The following is a 23661-nucleotide window of genomic DNA, read 5'->3' on the forward strand; positions in this document are numbered from 1 at the left end:
ACAATAATTTATTGTAAAGTTTTAGCGGTATCTATATTTCTAATATTACATCCATGTCATTCTATATTTCTAATATCAAGATATACAAATATAACGCGCTGAATCTGATTGTGTCCGTATATATGTTGCAGTGTATATATTGATACAAATCATTTTTTCCAAGAGATGGAGTGTCACACAAATATGAAATATAATGAACATTCAGTATTATAATTATAGTTATAACACTTGATGGATAATTAAAAGAATAAAAAAGTATTCGATATATAATACTATGTTTATGGAAAATGCTAGGAAGGTTTATTCTAAAGTGAAAGTGATTTAGAGACACTGGGACGACGAGTTCGTGGATTAATCGTCTTAGTGATGCGTGAACCGAGTATTGAATCTTGACTGTCAGTTGCGAGTGATTACCGAAACCATTGGTATCAATAAATGTTATAAAAGCAACGGACCTCATCATTGTGATTGAGGGAAAATGATCAGAGAATATTCCAAGTTCTGAAGAATCTTCATTTTTTAAAAAACAATCGAGAGATATACTCTAGGAACTGAAATAACACGAAAAGACATTGTCGTGAATGCTTCTCGGCAAAACGAGAAATTGTGTGTCGCAGTGATGAATTGACAATGTTTATCCAAAGTAAATACATTCGGAAGTCTCTCCTTATTCATTAAATTACTTCATCATCTCTCAACTTAATAAAGATACTGTGTATTCTTTTTTATATATATCGCTATATTATATATAGCATGTTCTTGGACAATTCACTTTAGAATAATAATAATAGACATTTAATCAATCAGTGTATCATCGACGGAGATCACTCGATCGAGATAGACGGTTTCGAGGTGGCCGCGGCGATGCGGCGGATCTAATTCGGACGAATTTAGGAAACGCAGACGTGTCACGTTGGTTCCAGCACAGTGGGTTGTCCACCAAAGAAGCGTACGATAATCGTACGATGATGCCGCTCGCGCCGACGCCAATCGTCCCGGTGCCGTCAAAGCCGAAGATCGGCTTCAGCATCGACTCGATCGTCGGCGGCGGCGGGCAGGGTGACCGTGAGGCGGACCGCCTGGACCGGCTAGAGCGAAATCGAGGGTTACTCGAAATCGTCGAACGCGACGATGGCAGCCCGATGGAGATAGTCGAGGGCTCGTCATCGCCGCGGGCGCGCCGGATGGCCGCAAGATCACCCGGTGTTCATTCCGAGAGCTCAGACCGGCCTGTCTCCAGAAGTTCCTCCGTCGAGTCGTATCCGAACTCGCGACGGACGCCGTCGCACGCAACCGGAGGTGGCGGGGGTGGGGGTGGGGGCGGCGGTGGTCACCATCACCTTCATCATGGTACCAATCATCACGGCCATCCGCATCCGCATCATCATCATAATTTATCGGCGACGACGCATCTGGACTTCCGTGACCTCCGGACGACCGTGCACAGCCATAGCGATGCCTCCAGCCCGAACAACAGTCCTAGCCCGCCGCATAGGATATCGCACGGGGACTCACCGGTCGGTACGCATCCCCAACCACCCCCCGGGGTGGTCAGGCCTAGCCCCAACTACCTCGCGCCGCCACCCAGCGCCGCGACTGCCGCCGCCGTGGCTGCTGAGCAGCTGAAGTCTTTGTACGGTTTACCCGGCCACGGTCCAGCGAATCCGCAGACCGGCCAGAACGAGTATCACACGCAGCAGCTGGCCCTGGCCGCGAATTTGGCTGCGGCCCAGCATTTCCAGGCGGCAAATCTCGCGGTGGCGCTCCAGGCGCATCACGGCGCATCACCTCATGCACCCCCGCACGGGCCCTATCCGCACAGTGGTGCCCCCGGCGGGCCTCATCCACCGCCTCATCCCCATCAACCACCCAGAGATAGCTACCCCCTGTATCCTTGGTTGCTCTCAAGGCACGGAAGAATCTTTCCTCACAGATTCCCTGGAGGTACGTGTGCTTCATGCTCGAACGTTTATTTAGTGGTTTAAAAGAAAATTTCGGATACTCTTCAAGATGTTTTAAGAACGTTAGTATTACATGCCAGATAGAAAGAGAGATTATAATTTGTTACGAGTTTAGTCAAGCATTTTATATATATTGCATGATTTATATTGCATTAGCAGAAATTAAGTTTCGTTATTGTGACATATTTTTACTTGAAATTACATTTTTCTCGAATTTTCGTTCGCAATTCACTAAGATTTATACGCGTTGACGTTAACGAGAGTTAAGCATCATTAGTTTAAAATCGTTGAAAATATTTATTTAACTAAATAGGAAAAGACACGTGCTATTTAAAAAAAAAAAAAAAAAAAAAAAAAAAAAAAAAAAAAAAAAAAAATGACAGCTAAATTCAGCCTTGAATAAAGCCAAATTGAGTAAAAACAGTTTACGAAATTAACGAAATTTAAGATACTTATTTAACCTTACTTTAATTATGTTTATTACACTGAATGTAAAGCTAACGATAAGTTTTTATACGCCAAAGATATTTTGGGAACAATTTTGTAAAGATATTATTACAGTTACGTCGGCAGTTATCACGGTAGTAAATTATCTGTGTGAAAATCTTTTTTTGTAGCGCCTATTGTGAGAAGAGAGAACCCCAGAAAAACTCCATAAGCATTACTCTCTTCTAGAATCCTCTTCATATACTATACCCTATCATAGAAGGGGCCTGCCATTAAGACCTTCGAGTTTTACATTCACTCATCTATGCACTTTAGATGAAAGTTTAAACTTCATCCGTCTTTTCAGACATGTACGTGAAAATTAAACTCGTTATCGTAAATTATGAAAGTGAGCGTAGAAAATATAACAATATACGTAATAAAATACAATTTGTTTTTGAGAATGTTCTTTAAAATTTCTCTACTCCAACACACACACGCTCTCTCTTTCTCTCTCTCTCTCTCTCTCTCATAAATTACACTGAGCTCGTAGAAAGTTTGATTCGTAATTATAAAAATAATTATTACGATAACATTATATTATTTATCAATTAAAACATCCTGATTTTTTTAATTGCACGAGATATACCGGGATCGAAGCAGAAAATAAATCGATATTTTGCTATTTTAAATATGAAACTGTAAATCTTAAAAATTATCACATTTATTCCACTGTTCCAAATACGTTATATAGATTTATCATTGTTTACGTTAATTTATCGATATTCTTGTAGTGCAAATTCAATAATTTACGTTTGCATTTCCTGTGATACATCAAAGGACATCGACACAAAATACATGTTTTATTTACCGTGTTATTGAATTGAGACGTAAATGCTATTAATTGTAAAAGCTGAATGAATCAATCGATCGAGAGAGCGCGATTATGCATCCAATTCTCGATAGTAATAATTATTTCTATCCGGTATCGCGTTACGCAACTATTTCGTAATTAGGATTTTGTAATGTTGTTGTCCCGCGGTATGCGCGCGGTATGTCAAGCCGAGCAAAACAAGTGTCATCCGTATCTCAGCGTCGTAATTAATTTATTTGCTTGCGTTGATATCGTTTCAGTCCAATTACGTATTTATCTAACTATTAATGGGCACAAACAGAGAAGAAATATATATCGTTGCTCCCGAGAGAGCTCCTCTCCTCGCAATGTCCCGCTCGACTCCCCGCCGTTCAATCGCGATTCCATTCGCGCCAAGTTGAAACACGCACGCACAACTTTATGATGGATGACGCCGTTTATCGGTTACGGCAAGATAGCGATTTCTGTCGTCCAATATGTATTATTGAACAAATCTGAAGTACCTCGAGGAAAGACATTTGATGTTGACGCGAAGGAAAACGACATTGCTGCGAAATTAATTTGTGTTTATATAATATTTGATACAATTTTTTTCTTCTCTCTCTGTCTCATTTTAATAAGAACTATTATTTCAATTCTAAATAATTTAGCTCGAGGATAAATTGTAATTCTATAAACGATTTTTTATAACGCTGGAACAGGGTTTATCAAACACCTCAGACTTATACAAACGCTATACATACGCTGTAATGTATAAGATGATGGGTGTTGTGTGTGTGTGTGTGTATAATATGATGTACAAGATTTTTGACGATGAAATTTTTCAACATGAGATAGTTGAAGCAAAAGTTCGAGGAAATACAAAGGTTGTTCGCTAAAAAAATTCTCGAAAAAGAAGTGTACAAAACAAATAAATATCTTAAACAGATTAAAAAACTCTACGAAAAACAACTGAAGAAAATAAAAAGTATCTGCGACAAACCGAAAGTTAATTAGTTGAAAGAGATCAATGTTGAAAGTATAGAGGATAACAATCAAATCAAAATTTAACAAATCAGCAACAGAATTGTTTGGTCAAACTTTCTTTAAAATACCTACGTGCGAAAAATGCTGTTCGATAATTATATAAGCCTCCTTTAAAATTGCTTATGGGATTGGTCAGGCTTATAGAAATCGGACAAACTAGAAAGAAAATAGAGCATTTTTGGCAAGTAGAGAAAAGACGATTATTACATAAATTTACAGCAATCGGCACATATACAGAACGAAAAGTGCCACTCGGTAGAAAAATATATGCGCAGAGATCCGCGAAACTAGTTTCTTCTGGAAAAAAAAGAAAAAAAGAAAAAAAAATCCAACGGCTGCTATATTTATCCTTGATATCTCGCATATTTTTCCTCATATTTCTTTCTTCTTTTCAAGCGATAATAATATAAACAATACAAGAACAGTAATTTGATTAAAGATGTCGTAATTATCTTAGCATTTTGTGCACTGACAAAAATAACAATAATAAATTGTAATTACGAGTGTAAGAAAGTAAAAGAAAAACATTATTTCATATTTTCCGAAAATTAGTAAAAATTATTAATGTTATTTGTGTGTGTGTGTGTGTGTGTAAACAGCAATGAACAAAAAATTTTATTTAGAAAAGTTTCTGGTAAAAGTATTCACAAAATTAAGCGATCACGAAACAGATATATTTCAAAATATTTTATACATTGGCTTCTTTGCTTTATAACGATTATTTATCTCGAAGCATTGACCCGATAACGCAATAAAGTTACATATGCGATATATTACCATGAATATCTCTCTGGAAATTGTGTGAGATTTCGCCGATCGCGTTTCAATGCAACCGTTTCAGAGCACCGAAGCAACGTGGTCGATCGGAGATTCAGTCACGTAAAGAAGGGGCAGCCGCTTATCTAGCAATTAGTCGGTATCAGTAATTACGGTTGAGAAGAGCGAGAGATTCTCTTTTCCCCATCGCTATTTCGTTCGCACACGCGCATATACGTCTAAACACACGTGCAAGTATGTGTTTGCACGCGCGGAATTAAGAAACCGTCTCGATAAGAGTGAGTTTTATTTTCGATTATTTTCTTTACCCTATTTTACCTCAGTCCTGCCTGCCAACGACTCCTTAAAGACTCTTAATGGCGCAAGGAGAACTTCCTCCTCGCTGCATCTCCTCTCTACGTTGACGGACATTACCGCAACAGTTAATTATCTGAGGCCTGTTTTGCTTCGTTTCTGCACAACACCAGTTGTTAGATTTGATATCGATATATTAAAATCTTGCAAGATCATTTTTATTTTATAAATTAAATACAGAAGTTTGTGTATATATATATAAATAGAGTCATTAATCGCGCTTATATAATTTACTGCTGAGATAAACTTTCAAAAACATTTTTAGAATCAATATTGGGTGTTATCGTATTTATCCTCATTTTTCCAAGATTCGATTTTTTTTTTTTTTTTAATGTAAGATATCACTTTGCAACATTTGAAAATGAGACGATAAATAAAAAAAAAAAATTTTTTTTTTTTAAACATTTCAGATAATTCACACTTAATTCGCGTTTATTTAAAATTTCCATTTTACTCAATTAGTAGCTAAATAGACAGAGAATATTTCGATGCCGCCAAATATGTATTATCATTCCAATTATATCCGAGATTTTTCAGATAACAGATAGCCTCTCATTCTTGAGAGGAATTTAATCATCGATGCGAAGACAATGCTATGTCTATCGGCACGTTCAAATCAACAAGGAAATTGCAAATTTATTCGAATAATATTCTAAATACTGCTTGATAAAAATGATAAAAGTAAGAGCCTCATCTATCATCTCAATAATAACAGTCGCGAAGGAAGCGTTGTTCTTACGAGGAAAATTTACATTCGGGTTTTTTCCTCGTTGATATAACGGCAGCATGCTTGCTCGTCTTCCTGCGAGGAAATCGTTCGCTTTTTCACGCGTGTCGTTACTTTGACTGCATTTCCATCCTTTTACCAATGTTAATTATACAACCGATGGCAAATTGGGCTCCCTCGTGTTCGCTTTGGACAATTCGATTCGCTGGATGTCTTAATGATTATCCTTCGTGACATCAAGTAACCATCACGATCGCGGTGGCCCTAATTGCCTGTAATGAAGATCCACAGACTCGGGAAAGACGCGGATATTGTGAATATGTATAGATCTGTGCGTGTTGATATATCGCTAAAAAATTACGCTCGATAACGCTAACGGAAAATTGGTATTAGCGGCAAAGAAGCCACTCGCGACACGAGGCTATTCCCGAGATTGATCTTCAAGACTTGTTAAGTAATCTGTTTTTTTTTTTTTTTTTTTTTTTTTTTTTTTTGCAAGGGATATAAAGGAGGCGACTTGTGCTTGTAATACGCGTGAAAAGTGGAAAGTTGCTCTCGTAACGAAGAAACCTTCGCGGAAAGGACGCGTGCATACCTGGACTTGTCATTATGGTTGATAGTGTTGCATAATTTCGTTTCCGTGATAACTGAATGAATGCGATGAAAAATATCAGACGAACGTTTTATTTCATTCCTAAGGAATATATAATGTTATAATGGAAACGTTAGATATTACACAATTCATGTATTGCACGAGACACGATATCGTTTTTTTTTTTTCTATAAAATCTATGGACAATACTAAATATTTTTTTTTTTTAAATTATACACGTAGATATTTAGTAAATTTACATTAAGATTTCTTTTTTCGGAAACAAGTGCAAGTTGATGAATCTAATTATTTTGGATATTTTTATTTTTAATATTGTTTGTTTTTAAGAATATATAAAGAATCTATTCCGAAGGATGAATAAATTGATTTTTCAAATGCGTTACATAACAAAAACAATATTTTCGTATACCATTCACAAGGCACAATGGCAGATTAATCAGCCATTAAAATGACATTTATCTGTGGAACGAAATATCCAGACAATAGCTAATAAATAGCGTGCTCTCTATTTCTTTCTTTCCTCGATTTACGGGCATCATTTCAGATTCCTGCCGCGTTTCTTATTCTCTCTTAAGTTATAACTTGGTTTTTCCAAGAATGTCATTGTTTATGATCGAGAAACCGACCTTTTCGATTTTTTATAAAATTTTTTGGTCCATCTTGGTCCATCAATCGCGTTATTGCATCGATAGGTTCTCTGTGCCGTTAAGAAAATCAGAGTATTCTAAGCAATGCTATCTCGAGTTTAAAACTTACATTTGAATGTCCTCGTGTAATGGTAATCGTCTTTTGCACGTGCAATCGTTTTTGCATCGATGCTTCGTGCTCGATTTTTTATGCGAAACTGCGATTATGAACGCGCATCTGATCGGTCTATCTGTGCATTGCGTATCTCTCAATGAAAGTGCGTACACAAGCAAGTAAAACACGTAAATAAAATACCGGTGATTGCATATTTCTCGTGACTACCGGCATTTGCGATCTCATACTATTAAATGATATTTTAGCGCGAGCGAATAGATTTTTAATAATTAAATGAATTTTTTGCGCTGTCAAACTTAACAGATGGAACTGTTTTCGAATATATACGAATAATTTGAGATATAATATATAATTCAAAAAAATTTTGTTTTGATTTTAATTAATGTAATAATTCGTAAGTTGCGATAATATGATTACATGTATCAAGCATATATTTTTTTACTTCTAGATATCGAACAGAATTTCAATAAAGATAACCGAGAATATTTTGCAGCGCTCACTCCACAGGAGCAAATCTTTTACTCGTTTGCGAAATGCATTAACTAGCGTTATTTTCATTTTTCCAACTTTGAATGTTATCATGAAGGCGGGACTAATGCAAGCGACAAGATAACTTGTGAGTGTGTGCTCTTGAGCGTTAAATAATAATATAGATTCTCTACGATTGGCTGGCTCTCTCTCTCTCTCTCTCGATTTCGTGCATTTCTTATGAAAACATTTCTGCTAACGAGTCTTAACCAATGATTAGTTCTCCTCGCGGAAACGCGATACTATTGTCAACAATTGCCTCGGCTGTTGATTTTTCGCGCGCCTTTCGTGATTTTGCGCCCGTCGCGCGAGAAATTGCTGATATCCGGTCTCAGGGGGGAGGGGGGCGGTGGAGGGGGGGCGAACACTTGATACGCGCTAATGCCGTGTAATTAAATAGTAATCATTCACTTACCGTTTCTCGTTGCTGTGCGTACCCTTCGAAATCCGAGGTCGACTGATTTTGGATAATCGGCCAAGCGGTATTTTCTAATCCGTTCGCCGCTTCAGTCCATTCGGATCTGGCATGAGTGTTTTTATACCTGAAAAAAAAAAAAAATCGAGTTTTATCAGTGGTTTATATGACTATATTAATTTAAGAATATCTTTCTGAAATTTTTAAAGAAATCGGTTTACTAATTTAAATTATCCTCTTCACGGAGAAAATAAAACAAGAACGGTGTTAAATTATTTAAATTACAATTCTCAGGACGATCACTTGACAATAAATCTTGTATAAAAATTGATGTTTATTAAGATACACAATATTTTATGTTAATAAGAATAAGTAAAAAAGAGATTTTAATAGACCGAAGTTTTTAAAAGATCGATAAGATTCTATATTTTTCAAAACTTTCGTAAAAATCCAAGATAAATGCTATTAGATTATTACAATGATTTTAATGTTCACGAATTAGGGTCACATGAGAAAAAGCTGGCCGATTTAATTGATTAATTCACGACTAATCATAATCGCGACTTGGATAGAAAATTGCTTGCTTAAATTATATTAGTATCATGTATAGATACATTATAATATACGCTTGTTGTTGCATCGATATCCAGGAAATTATGAGCACTATCTACATTTCAAATGGAAGCCCCTACGCGTTTTACAACGCGGTTTTGAAGGCAGGTTCGTGTCCACATCGATATCTGCGTGATCGCACGCGGTCTATGATATATCGCTAAGGGTATTTTATGCAAGTACATGGCAGTTGGCAAAACTCTCGTGAATATAGAGCTGCGCGACACGGGCTGTTTCCGTCGTCGTGACGTAGTATATATGCAAATGTTATTCTCGGTGCCTATCACTTTGTTTTTACGCGATTACGCGGCGAAAAAATGGCGTACAAGTAAAAAATAGGTAAAAGTGCAAAACGTTTAGAGTTAGTTCCGTTTTCAGCGTGTAATAGCTGCATTTTATGGGCATTTTTATCGACTGTATAAACTATTAGTTAAATATTTCTATCGTTGTGCAGAATTCATTGAAAATGAATTATATTGATGCTTTCCTCTGCATACTTATTTTTAAAAAATATGTATATATATATGTATAAAATTTTTTTATATTATAAAAATATAAAATTTTTTTACATACGTTTTATGATATGTATGCGCGTAATGTTTTAAATCCTTCTCTTCGTCTAAAGATGTGACATAAGATTTTTATTTTTCTATTATATTATTGAACTTTAAGATATTATTATTAATTTATCGCGAAATTCGTAAGCGCTTGCGTTGGCGCTAATAATCGCCATTAGCGCGAATTCGATTATGCTTTAAATAGTTTCTCTCGTAAAACCGGTCGCGGCCGTTTGCATCGAGGCAGACTTTACGATCGCGACGTGCCAATCACCATTTTGTCGCGGGGGAAATGGGATTTTCTCGCGTCATTTCTATTCCATTCGCAAATTACCGGTAGCGAAATCAAAGGACCGCGTCGCCGTCTAATCAATCGCGGATTATTAAAATCATTAAATGGCTCCACTTCGACGGCCGGAAAGTGTCATTTCGTAATTGTTGCGCGAGTCAAATATTTTATTAACTTGCGTCTAGATTCTTAGGCGCGTTTACACATGACATGATATTATGACAAGGATACTTAGGCCATATGTATATATATGGTCACTACTATTATATAAAACTTATTTAATGGTTATTTTATGGAGGAAGGCGGAAATATAGAGATGTGAGAGAACTATAAAATTTTACGATGCCACGATATTGAGCGTTTAATCACTTTTGTATAAATCATGTCTCTTGTCGTAATTACATATAATTAATTACATATGTATCGCTATAATTGTAAGATCTTTGTAAGGATGCACAAAGTGAAGAATTTCATCGCAGCTCTAAAGTTCAAGGCTACCTCAGCCTTGAATTAACTGTTGGTCTAACTTTTAATTAAACTTCCGACGAGATTAACTCTTCATCTCGCACGGCCGAGCACAATTCACTATATTTACGGTCAGTTGCCAATTTGAAATTATCCGACGGCAAACGGAATTAAATAGATCGGTTTCGAATAATTAATAGCGTCACGATTAATTATTTCGGATACGCGATGAAATTACTTTGTGAAAAAAGTACAACGATCGCCGTCGGAAAATTACGGTAACCACGAGAAATAATAAAGTCAATCAGTAAAATACTGTGATGTCACACTATAAGCTCTCTGCAATTTATGAATTGACTTTTAATAAAGAAGAAAAATTCTACAAAGAAAAAAAAGAGTCCCGAAAACTTAGTATAAGAATGGACAGTCTTTTATTCGGCAATATTTTAATCTGAATACGCGTACATTTTTTTCAGTTTCAGTAGAGTTTTTTTTTTTTTTTTTTTATAATCCAGAAAATATTTTGTTCCTCTCGAAAGTCCAATGCTCGCTTTCTCAACGGATGTAATAACACAAATTATCGAACGTCGGCGCATCCACCTTTGCTTATTTGCATTTTCACTCGTTTCACGATCGCGTCAGCCGTCGTTAGTTTCGCGTGCAAAACTAACGATGTCTCGTCGCACGCTTAGTGACAATTAAAAACGCATTAGAGCGCGATGCGCCGAGCGCGAGCGGGAGCGACTTTTACCGGCAAAATGCGATATCAGAGATAGAGAGATCGAGAGAGAAAGATGGACACGTATACGGAGGTTGAGTACGGAATATCGGTGAGAGAGAGAGAGAGAGAGAGAGAGAGAGAGAGAGAGAGAGAGAGAGAGAGAGAGAGAGAGAGAGAGAGAGAGAGAGAGAGATGAGAGAGGGGGCCCGAGGGAAGTTGGATGCGAGGAGAGGAGGAGGATATAATTTGATACGTTTACCATTTGGTCTTATTTTTGAGTAATTTCGAGTCGCTCTGGGCGTCTCAGCTGCGAAAGCCGCAGCACAAGCTTCCCGTAATTACAGGCCGTCCGACTCGTCTCTTCCTCTGCATCGTCGTCCTCCTCGTTCTGCGCGCTATGTCGTTCTTCTCCTCGTCGTCGTCCTCGTTGTTGTCGTGGTTTCTTCTTCGCCTTTTCTTCTTCTTCTTCTTCTTCATCTTCCTCTGTTTCTACTTTGCTCGAATAAAAGACGAAGACGAGCTGCTCTAGGCGATGTCTAGGAAGCTCTTAGGGAATCGCTAACGACGACGAGCTCTCCTCGATGAAGTATCTATTCAGCAATCTCTCGCCGCAAGATCGATAGGGATCGCGGATCGCCCGCGTTCCCGAGGATCGAACGATATAGAATCTTTCCGCATTCATAACTTTTTATTTTTTTCACTATCCATCTCACAAGAATTTAAAAAAAAAAAAAAAAAAAAAAAAAAAAATTGAAGATGTAATTAAAATTAGAATTATTAAATATATACAGGCGTCGTGGAATAAAATATTAGAATAATTAATATATATATATATATATATATATATATATATATATATATGACACCAGAGAAAACCGAATAATCGTTTATTACACGCGCATCATTTATTCTCATCATCTATTGTTTCGCATCATTAAACGTTATCCTAGTCGACCAGCTAACTGATTAATTATTGGTGAAACGCGATTGTTACTTCATAGTTGCGGATCATGGTTGCTGTATGCAACATTCGTCGCGCATTCAAAATTGCGGCCGAGCACAGTCGCAGTTAAGAGTCACCGCATTACTATTCATTACCCACATAAATAGCGATCGCTTCACGCACGGGCGCGCCGCTAATGATCCTTTATTCCGTTGCTGTAATTAACGTCGACCGTGTACCTGTAGAGACACTCTCGCCCGTTTGTGTAATTCGATACCATTTACATTTATCTACGCTCGTTCCCTTTGTTGTTGGAAATAAGAGAAAGAAATAAATTATAGTATGCTTTAATCGATAAATTGTTACGCACGACGGAAATATATATTCATATATTAATTTATCTTTAAATGATCGACAAACTTGTTATATAAATAATTATTCACGAAAATCGTATAGATAAAATGAAGCATTTTTTACGCTACATTTCTCCAAATCCGTAGATTATGTAAATTACGACGGATCACGGAAGCGGATGTATTTTCGTTATTACTTCTAGATAGCCCTGATTAATACGTCTATTCGAGACGTAAGGTGCTTTGATTCCGCCAATGATCAACTTTCGTCGCGCGATTTACAAGAATACGCTCGCACGTGGAAGCGCAATTCTATTTAAGCAGCACACGCCCGTGTGTATGTGACGTGCTCGTTAAGACGCTTTGTGCGACTCCTCTGCGAAAACGTGATAATAAAGAATGACAACGGGGGAACGAGGCGTCGAACAAAATAGTGATATATCAAATTTCAAGAGGCATATTGCACAATTAAAATCATCTTAACCAATTCTATATATTTTCCTCTTTAATATAATTTCTCAAAAAATATAAATTAATTCTGGATTATATGAAGGTACTTGTTACCGAATACTTTTTTACAAGGTCTTTTGTTTCTCAGAACAAGGACAAAATGTGATTCTTATACCATTGCAATAGAAGGTCATCTCTGAAATGATACGCCTCTAACCTCGGCTATGAAGATTATATAGAGGATTGTTTCGCGATGCAAATGAGATTTGCGCTGTCAGTATGGATCGGATGGTCTCTACTCGGGTATCAAGGATACCGGTCCATTACCTAAAGTCGCGGATACCTACAGGTACATTGACCGAGTATCGACAGCATTAAAGGGAATGATTCATCGACCAATCGCGATACTGCTAGTCGATGCGTCTCATGTATTTTTAGATCACTTTGACAGCTTTAACGCGCGCGCGATGCAATTGCGAATTTGCAGCCCCGGTAGAAATATGGGAAACGTACAGATGGTTAGAGGATATAGCAGTCGCTCGACTATCTAGTTATTAACCTGTCAGTTTCAGCCGCGTGGATTCTGGTGGATAAAATTTTTCGCAATGCAAATGATACGATTGACCGTTGCGACTGGTCGTGTGTACGTTATACCGGTGTTACTAGCTATATAACCTACTGAGCGTGACTTATTTAGATCACTTTGCGCGCTAACGCTGTAATTTAGAAACCGCAATGAATAATAACACGGAAGGTACGTGTAGATGCTAATTAATGCCGGTGATCGCCATGCGATCCGAAAAGGAGGCAAGTCTGGATATTTTGTTAGACATTGGTATTTTAAATTATAAATTTCACACTTATATTCTATTGTGTGTGTGTGTGTGTGTGTGTAAGATATATTTTTTATTCTGCAATCTCGAGATTTATATTTAAATTATTTCAAGCGTCAATCTCGAACGACATTTTTTCTGACGATTTCGATCTCGATACCGTTCTCGCTTTTTTTCCTCAACGGTCTCGATTGGCGAGTGATAGAAATCGGATTAACGCACCGCGTGAAACGCGGTCGAGAGGTATAGTCGCGCGTCGAAGGGAAACCGTGGCGATTTATCGTCCCGTGCTTTTCGCTAAAGCATCTCGGCTGACTTCCGGCAGACTATGGCTATCGGCCGATCGACATGGCTTTTTCGTGGTAGAATACTCAATTACCTGGCCCCGAGTTCCTGGCTCTTTCTCTCTCCGTCTTTAAAATAGATGTTTCTGTCCTTTCTTCGACGGCACGCATACTGCCCTACGATTCGCGAACGAATTTGTGTGGCTTGCGTGTCGGTTACTTATTTTCAACACGAGACCACAATATACAGATACCAACCGGATGACGTCGCAGCTTTTAACAATCAATTAATCGTTAATAAATTGTACGGCCTATATTTCTCTCCTGCCATCCCCCATTCGCTTATGCCAACCGATTGTCTGATGAGGAGAAAACTTTATGCAGGTAGCTCCTCGTGTAATTTAATTACTATTTTAATTTGTCGGCGTTGAATTATACGCATTCTTACCTTCGTCGATTCATATCGCATGATTCATTATTTAGATTCAACATTTTTTCCTCCTTCTTAATAACATTCTCTTCAACTTTGTGGTAATTCCGCTTTTTATTTTTCCTTCATTGCGCGCTTTCGCCTCATCCTTTAAGTTTTAATAAAAGTGATATAATGGTATATCATTAAATTGTGTTAAAATTTGAAAATAACTCTCTTAGATTAAATTTAAACACTTTTGAGTTTAATGTAAGAGCTAATTTCATTCTAGAGTCGTAATTTAATCTAAGAGCCCATTTTTATTTTAATACTTTGTTTGCGTCTCAGGTCCTGATATACCCGGCTTCCTGCTTCAACCCTTCAGAAAACCGAAGAGAATAAGGACGGCCTTCAGTCCGAGCCAACTGCTGAAACTGGAACACGCCTTTGAGAAAAATCACTACGTCGTCGGCGCGGAGAGGAAGCAGTTGGCGCAGGCGTTGTCGTTGACGGAAACGCAGGTAAATGTGAAGAAAATTTATATCGTAATATTATCTCACAAATAATCTCAGAGCGAAGATAAATTAAGCCAAACGATTCAATATCATTTTGAAACAAACTCTTCGAAACTCTCTCTTAATCGGAATTACTTTTGCGTCGTTCTAACAAGTCGATAATAATAATTATTATTATTTGCTATCCGACATGGGGATTATCAAGTAATATCGACTATCTTGTTGCAAATTGAATATTTAATAAGATTGGAAATCGATTAATAATCAATTTTCAATTGATTTAATCAATCAGTTTGATTAAAAATGATAATTAGATTATATCTGGTGCATATATATTTCCTATTTATCGAGAGTGATATATTTTATGCAAATGTTACGCAGATTAATAAATTTTAATAGCGTCATTAGTTTTTCGCCACGAGCTCTACGCGTATCGCTCGGAGATGTTTTCGCGTAAGAGATGTAGACGTCGCGAGCCTCATTGTTTTCTCTCTTCATTTCGCAGTAATAATCGCCTCATTTACACTTCGTTTGCCGCGCTGAATCCGCGGGCGATACATTCTCGATTCATAAAAAAGCAATTATATCATATGTGGTAGTGCAATGCGTCTGACATTTCATCGACGGCGCACGCAAAGACGACATCGTAATAAAAATTATGTCTCATAATAATTTTTTTTCGCATTCAACAAATTATGGATCATTATAGGTCGATTTCTATATCGATGTTAATTAACCGACAGTTTTATCTTTCTTTGTTTCCTTATGAATTATACGATTGGCTATAGCGATAATGACAAACAATTAGCATTAATTAGCATTACTGAATATAGCTCTATATCGGATTATTTCTACGAAAAAAAAAAAAAACAGGAAGATTGACAACTGTATTAATGAGTTTGTCCATAAACAAGGTTGCTCACAAGGACTATTATCCGTTAACGTATATTCAACTAATATCATATTTCAACATTATTAATATAGCGGTAGATTATATATAATACGATATCAAATGTGATAGATTAATGCAATCCGTCGATAATATTTATTAGCGGTATCATCGATATTTATTATCATCAAGTCCAAGAACCAGTACCAGTATTAGTAGCGATAATAATACAGCGGTTATAAACGAAGAGCTTAAGGAGGAATCGTATGGAAATACGGACCTGGGAAAAATTTTATTTTTACGTTTCATCTCACTTACGTTCATCAATTATCGTGGTAGGTCACCGTGTCCATCTATACTGTTCCAAATATAAAAATATGAGAAGAAAGAAAAATGTAAAGGCTCGGATTGCCATTCGATAGAAGAAAAATAGAAAAAAATTTATAAGAATTGCTATAGTGATACAAAGCCACAAAAACGTTTCTAGGTAAAAAAAACTTGAAAGTTTTGGAAAAGAATTATGCTATGACTTAATTAATTTTATTTTTTCTTTTATAATTTCTTTCTATCTCTTTGTTTCTGTTTCTATTTCTTTTTCTTCTTATTACTGATTAATCAATTAATTGACAAATTACATTAATTTCTCGTCGACACCATTATACAATAGAATCGCTGTAGATACCAGAGACTCTGTAGATATCATCTACAATTTGCAATTAGACTTTGAGCATTAAAGAGAGCACGTTTTAGTGCTCGCATGACAAATAAAGCTGCTTAAAAATTTCCAATTAGCCAGCATTCGCGTGTCAAATAGAGCCGATTTAAAATCTGTAACTACCTATAGTCGGGATATCACAAATAGAACTCGCGATCGAATGTAACGATGGCTATACACTATTATACTCGCGCGAACCTTAATGGCGTGGATCGAGCGGAAAAGAGAGAGACAGAGAGCGAGACCGTCGAAGCCGTATAACGAGGGGATTGATATGCTAATCCGTGACCGAGGGGTGGCCGTGTGTCTTTCGGTGGTGCTCGATACCGTTTCGTTCACACACACACACACACACACACATACGCACATACACACGCGCGTATCGGCGAAGAACAAACGTAAAATCGCGCTCCAGATGCGTTGTATCGCGTGCGTATATGACGGCGCGCGCGCGCGCGCGCGTGCTGCGTGTGTTACGTATTCCATAGGCGTAACGCGCGCACCAAAAAAGGACGAGATGATGGTTGATGGTATGGGAAATTAAACCAAGAGAGAAAGAGAAAACGAGGAACCACCGAGAGCGGCGGACGCCATCTTGGCCCGCTGTTACCACGTCGGGATACTCTCTAAACAGGCTCCTGGCGCGCGTTCTCCTCTTCATCTTCTCCTTTCGCATCGTTCTTCTCTTTGTTGTACTCTGTGACTATTTCACGCAAAAAAATCACCATGCAGCCGGGCAACGTTTGTTTTTTTGCGCTTTGTCAGCGCCGCAAAGTTCGAGGATGTGCAGGTAGACAATTTACGATTAGAATTCCATAATAATTATCTCTCCTCCCTTGTTTCCTATATTAAAAACTTACATTTCGCAAATCTTTATTCTTTTTCTTGTCGCTCCAAAATATAAAATAATCAATAATGTATTGCAAGAGTATTTTAAATTTGTTTTTTTTTTTTTCTAATCAAAAAAGCAATAGAGATATATGTGTAAAATATTCAAGACATTCTTTTCCATAGTTAAGATCAGTCCAGATTTAAAATTGTTAAATATATACGAAAAAAAGCAAGTATACAATGTAGAGAAGGTATAGATAAATGACATAGCTATCATGTCGTAAAAAAACTGTAGCCACTTGGTAATGTAAATCGTTTTTTATATCGTAAAAAAGATAAGCCAAATTGCTTGAAAAATAACCGGCGTCTATTTTTTTCTCCTTTCAAAAATAAGGTCAGCTCGTGTGTCATCACGCCTATCTAACAACTCCATAAACATTCATTTTTACACACATACATATATTTATGGAGAAAACGCGAGATCGTAAACAATAATTACATACAATTCTCTTATTATTATATATACGAATTCATAATTATATATGAACTTTTTGTCATTAAGCAACTAGGAAAAAAAACATACGAGTAATTACGAATAGATAATAATACGTAACTCTATCGACATTGTCGTTAAATATCGTTTCGCATGAGAAAGCATGATCGCGCGAGAATGAGTGGTTACAGTTTCTTTTTTCTTTCTTCATGGTGGTGGAAGCGATCACGTTTACTTCCACTATGTTAACGAGACACTGTAGAATTGTCGAGCTTCGAGATAAATGCTCATCTCGAGTTCGACAACGGTATTCTCGTCGTCGCCACGCATCTCTCTCGTCGGGTCTTCCTGGATCATTGAAAGACGTCGAGGAGTGCCTCGCGCGACGACGTACGCGTTAATAAAACGTGAAATATTGTCAATCGGTTGGAGCCATTCGCGTACCTTGGAATATCAGCCAATAAAATTTTCACGCACGGCTGTATCAAGTTATTTTTATCATGTAATGATGAATGTTCAGAAGAACACCCGTAACATCGACTTTAGGAGCCCTCTTATCTAAGATAATAAAAATCGATATTTAAAAGACAAGAAATTTCAAAAAGCATTGTTTTTAATAATTTAAAATAGATAAATTGTTGCAATTTTCAAGTTAATTAAATTAAAGACCCAAGAGAAAATTATTATAATGTAGAATGCAAATGTATGTCAATGCGAGTATATATGCACATACATATATATAATTTACTAGATAAATTTTGCAATACGTTAGCTTTATATATTGTAGAGACTTAGATTGGTATCATTTCGAGGTAGTTTTCAATAGAAGAAATGGGAGGTTTCATCCAAGTTAAGAACATGTTATTAATGATGAGGAGCAAGATTAGCGATGTATACTTTCGAGCACGAGAGCGAAGCTGCGACATGACGCGACGCCCACGTGATCGCGATTTGGCGAGTCGTAATGTATTCCTGGGTAATTGCCGGGATAATCACGTGCAATTAGAGCTCTAATGAGGGCCACCGGGTCGCGTGTAACGCAACGTTCGCCTTATGAATCCTAACAAGCGCGAGAACAGCCGTGTGTGAGTGTGAGTGCGCGCATTCGTCGCCAGTGTCTCGTGCACATACGCACGAAACCCGAAGGATATAATGTAACTGCTAATTACGCATCTCTCGCGACGCTGATTGGCTTCCGCGGAGAGGAACGCGCCGGAGGGATACCACTAATGGTGTATCATCTCGATTTGCATAACTGCAGCCGCCCAAGGGACCACGTGAAATGAGATGAACGAAACGATCCATGGGAAAACTGAATCAAATTTCGAGAAAAAATACCGAAATTCGCGTCCGTATATCAATTGTTCAATATTATATAATGCCGTATACAATTTAATAAAATTAATATTTTATAATTATATTCATGTTATTATAACCAATATATACCATATATAAATACCTACATACTTATTTGTCACGATACGATAATTGTCAATTTGTTTAAATCAGATTCAACGTATCTCTCCTTTCTTTTCAAGACGTTCAAGCGACCGATAAATAAATCGTATGCGATCGGATTTGTTAAATCGCGCGACACGAACGGTGAGATGGGGCGTGCTTTTATGGCTAAATAGCTGAAATGATTTCGCGCGCTGCAATTAGCAGTTAAGCGATACGTAATTGTATTGAGTAATCGAAGATAGGGGGACGGAGTATCGAACAAAAGATGTAAACTGGAAGATAACATAATCGAAGCGTGAACAGATTGCGGGCAGATGGACGTGGTTTTTTTCTCGCTTTTTCTTCTCTTAATATGCTTATTTCAGCATCTTTCTTGACAATCTTACAATGACATTTGGGATAATATATACATAAAAGTCATCAATCTAGTCTTTATATTTATATATATATACAATATATATTTTAATTAATTAATTAATTTATATATACATATATATATATATAAATGGCAGATTTTTTGCTTATTATTAACAAATTATTGCGACGTAATATATGCAATTTTTGCGATGACGGCTTTCTCTACATTTGTAATAATGTCTGTGCGTGACGTTAATTATCGTTTGCAAGAATTTATTAGAGAAAGCACATCGTGCTTCGCAGTATCCGTCGATGAGACTCGTTATTAATTTATTGTCCATTACGGCGACGCCGTTATTATGGCGACGCTGGCGTTAATCACTCGCGCAGCCTATCGACTTCGCGGATTTATCATTCCCCCGATGAAACGGTGATTAATTATCGCGATTGCCCCATCGCTATGCGAACGGCGAAAAGAAACACAGTCCCTATTTAAGACTCATCCGGATCATTAATCTCGCCATTAACCCGATGATTTTTTTGGAGGATTGTCTTCGACAAACATACTTTCGCCAGTGAAAAAAATATATTCGTTGACAGCGTTTAAATAGGCATTCCTTAATCGCTCTTCGATGATTTTCATCATTTAATTTATTTTCTCAATCTTTTACTATTACTATCTTTTTATTCGATTTCAAGCCTTGTATATAATTCTCGTAAATTATTCTCATAATCTCAAGAGACATACATCATATAAGCTATAGATTTAAATGGTACACAAATAGTAATTGTTTTACTATTGCAATTAGAATTGCGATCGAGGAATGCTCGACTCGTTTTCTTTCGTACGTGTTCTCGCACTTAATGAGCAGTTGCATTAAAGTAAATCGGCCACAGTATAAGAACTGTCCATGGACGATTGCGCTATCGCGGAAAATTGACGCCAATCAACTCATCGGCCTCCCGTCGTTCTAACTAACGATCGCTTACACGTACACAACTATTATTATTAATTACATCGGTACTCTCCCCACCTCAAAGTTTACGATATTCAACGGCACCCTATTGCCAATCGTAATTGAATGACATCTATAATCCAAATTAATTGTCGTTAGAAATGGTAGAGCGCGTTCGATGATTAATTACATAAATTGTGAGTAATTAATTCGCGACATAATCGATATAGATTAATAGCAAAATTATCTGCGTATTGTTGTTGCGCCACGTTCTGTCACAATATTTCATTATATATTTATATTATCTTGATATATTTCCTCGAGTAATTTATACGAAAGTTTATTTCGCTCTTCGCCGTAACATTCGTCGCCGGGATATTACATACATTTCATTACTTTCGACGGCATTGTTTGGACAGAAAATCCATGGACGCTTCTCGAATGGCCAATAAATAAATTTCGCTAACACGCTTACACGCACGGAACACCCGTCGTAATTTTTTCTGCGGGAGCGCGTAAGTATCCTCCTGGAGAGGATCGTTACACCGTCGTTACTCGCTCGGTGGGAGGGTATTATTAACGGCGATAATTAACGACGCGCTGGACATATGGCGCGGAAAGAAGGTCAACGATAAATCAGACTTTGTCATAGCGCGGTCATTCGTTGTTTACAAAATAATCGTGTCGGCTGGCGAGTCAGGTCTGTAAATCATGCTTTTAATTACTTCTTATCAGCATGCTCGAAGAATGGGGACGCTGCTCTTTCGCAATCTTGCGCGAAAAGCCATCGATGAACAATGATCGATTGACCGTACGCGGCTTCTGACGATTCGTTTCCGAACGAGTCCCAATAACGGGTTAACTGCCGTACGGGAGCGTGGATGCGTTCTTTTCTTTTCCACGTCGTGGAGATTCGCGACGAGGATGGTCCACATTTATCTCTACCGTGTAAAAATACGGGAGTACGGGTGCTTTTTTGAAATGATGTTTGCTCTCGATGAAAATATGTATAGGGAGCTTGAATATATTTTAAATATTTTAGCATATACGATATATGTCTTTGAGCAAATGTTATAAGTATTTCTCTGGAACAATATAAAATGGATGAACAAAGTAGGGCAGATATCTTCGCGCTATCCCAGCTTGCCGAATCGAGCCTGGGGGAATAAATAGCGATGTATATTTCCGCGTCGCAAATGCTCGGTGATACTACTTATTAGCATCCCGTGTTAGTGGGCAATTGTTATACATGTGTCTCGTTAACAAATATCGCGCAAATAACGTGCACGGCAAATTTGCGAATTTGCATGGTCGATTCGACCTTATTCCTCTTTCTCTCCTCTATGACCCAATTGTTCCGCTCGATTATTTAAACATTCGACAAAGACGAAAAAAGAGACTCGATCTTCTTCCCCGTGTGGCCCCTTCTCGCTTCATTAAACGCGCAATCTTAGACTCGCGTACGTTGACGCGCGTCTTCGAGACGAATTTACGGCTCGGTGAATTTTATCTCGACGCGATCTAAGAATATATTGTTATTATCAATCTTACCTTACCCCGGCAAATGCATCCTGAATACGGCGGTGCGCCGTAAAATTCGCGTGCTCGTATGCGGAATCGTAAACGGTTTATTATGGAACAAGGGAAACGTGCAGTCACTTAACAATTCTTGTTTCCGCAAAACTCGAAGAAATTATTTAATTAACGGCGGTAATATCAAAGCAAGATTACTTTTTTTTTTTTACATATATAAAATTGTCAATTGCCGATAAATTTTTCTTAATCTTTTATCACGATTTATCGCGAAATTAATCATGTTGGAGCAACCACGATATGTTTACGCTACGCGTAACGAAATGTTTCGCTATTTAACGATTTGCGGCAGACTCTTATTTAGCGAAGATTTAGATTCATGTCCGATTGCGCGCGGAGTTATTGGACGTTGGAAGCGTTTGTGTATGCGAGCTCCTTCGCGATATGACGCCCATACAGGAAGAAGAAGGGCCGAGCACGCATCATTGCCAGATATATCGAATGACGGCGCATGCTTTATTGTTAGTCCGACGACGACACGTCTCATTATGCATAGAGAATCCGTACGCGGCCTGCATAATATGTAAAACTTCTTCCATTACCGTCCGCGGGGAGGACGAGTGTAATACGCCGATCGACAAGCCCATGATTGGTCAGGAACAAACTATGTGTTGTACACACACACACACACACACACACATACATATATGTATATATTGTATATATATATATATATATAATTATATATAATTTTTTTTTTCCATTAATTCGTCGCTTGGATTTCGAGGAATATAACGGGACACGAATGATTCATCGGTATTAAGATGAAGAGAGAGAGAGAGAGAGAGAGAGAGAGAGAAATCAAAACGGAAAACGTTACAAATAGCGGTATTCAGGTTCTCGAATTAGCATAGACAAATTCATAGAATATTAAAATCATATAGATAATAATAATATAAACATCATCTTTTGCGTCATAAGACAAAATAATTAAATTATAATTAAAACGAAAAAGAATTTTTCCTCGCGTTTAAATTATATATTTATATTATATTCAAATGGAGATTTATCTCCATCTCTTCTCGCTGCTGAGTGAATTGTATTAAAATCAACTCTGTCCGTGTAATCATGACGAGTTATTTTAGCTTATAAATTGTCGTCGATCGGGATTGCAACGAAGTACGTAACTCTTCATTCGCGACGCGACTGAAACGCGATAATAATTTCAAGCGCGAGACATTGTCACGGCTGGAGCTTGTCATCGCATACAAACATTATCAGCCGCAATCGGCGCGCCGCGTTTAATCGATACTATCGACAGCCTATTTAAATCGAATCAAAGCACTCGTTGGCCGACCACTTACCGGGGGCTCTCCTTATCGTCGCCCGGCATGAGAATAAAATTACCGCTAACAATATTGCGCTTATCCCGCTTTTTACGCTCGTTACATACGCCGGGCCTATTGAAGCGAACAATGGCTAATTCAAATTGGAAAATTTAAGATCCCATTAATTTAACGTCTAAGAGACGC

General features: G+C 37.6%; 1 protein-coding gene and 1 long non-coding RNA gene across 6 annotated transcripts in view; one reads left to right on the forward strand and one right to left on the reverse strand.

Annotated features, from left to right (window-relative positions):
• LOC138935026 (uncharacterized) overlaps positions 1–23661 on the reverse strand; it is a 172442-nt gene that overhangs the window by 19294 nt on the left and 129487 nt on the right. For both annotated transcript variants that reach the window (XR_011447206.1, XR_011447207.1), the window contains exon 4: positions 8464–8590. This is a non-coding gene — a long non-coding RNA (uncharacterized lncRNA). The remainder of the gene's footprint in view (positions 1–8463; positions 8591–23661) is intronic.
• The window catches only part of LOC138935022 (homeotic protein empty spiracles), a 33493-nt gene that overhangs the window by 472 nt on the left and 9360 nt on the right, over positions 1–23661 (forward strand). For 2 of the 4 annotated variants that reach the window (XM_070299261.1, XM_070299260.1), the window contains exons 2-3: positions 808–1944; positions 14728–14900. In XM_070299261.1, the coding sequence (XP_070155362.1) occupies positions 966–1944; positions 14728–14900 (1152 nt within the window). In that variant the 5' untranslated portion in view covers positions 808–965. Of the gene's footprint in view, positions 1–327; positions 1945–14727; positions 14901–23661 lie in introns of all 4 variants that reach the window. The other 2 variants (XM_070299259.1, XM_070299262.1) reach the window with 2 other exon arrangements.

This window comes from Polyergus mexicanus, unplaced genomic scaffold (assembly GCF_030449975.1).
Source record: "Polyergus mexicanus isolate NDT 795.1 unplaced genomic scaffold, iyPolMexi1.0 SCAF_7, whole genome shotgun sequence".
In the NCBI taxonomy this organism is placed as follows: Eukaryota; Metazoa; Arthropoda; class Insecta; order Hymenoptera; family Formicidae; genus Polyergus; species Polyergus mexicanus.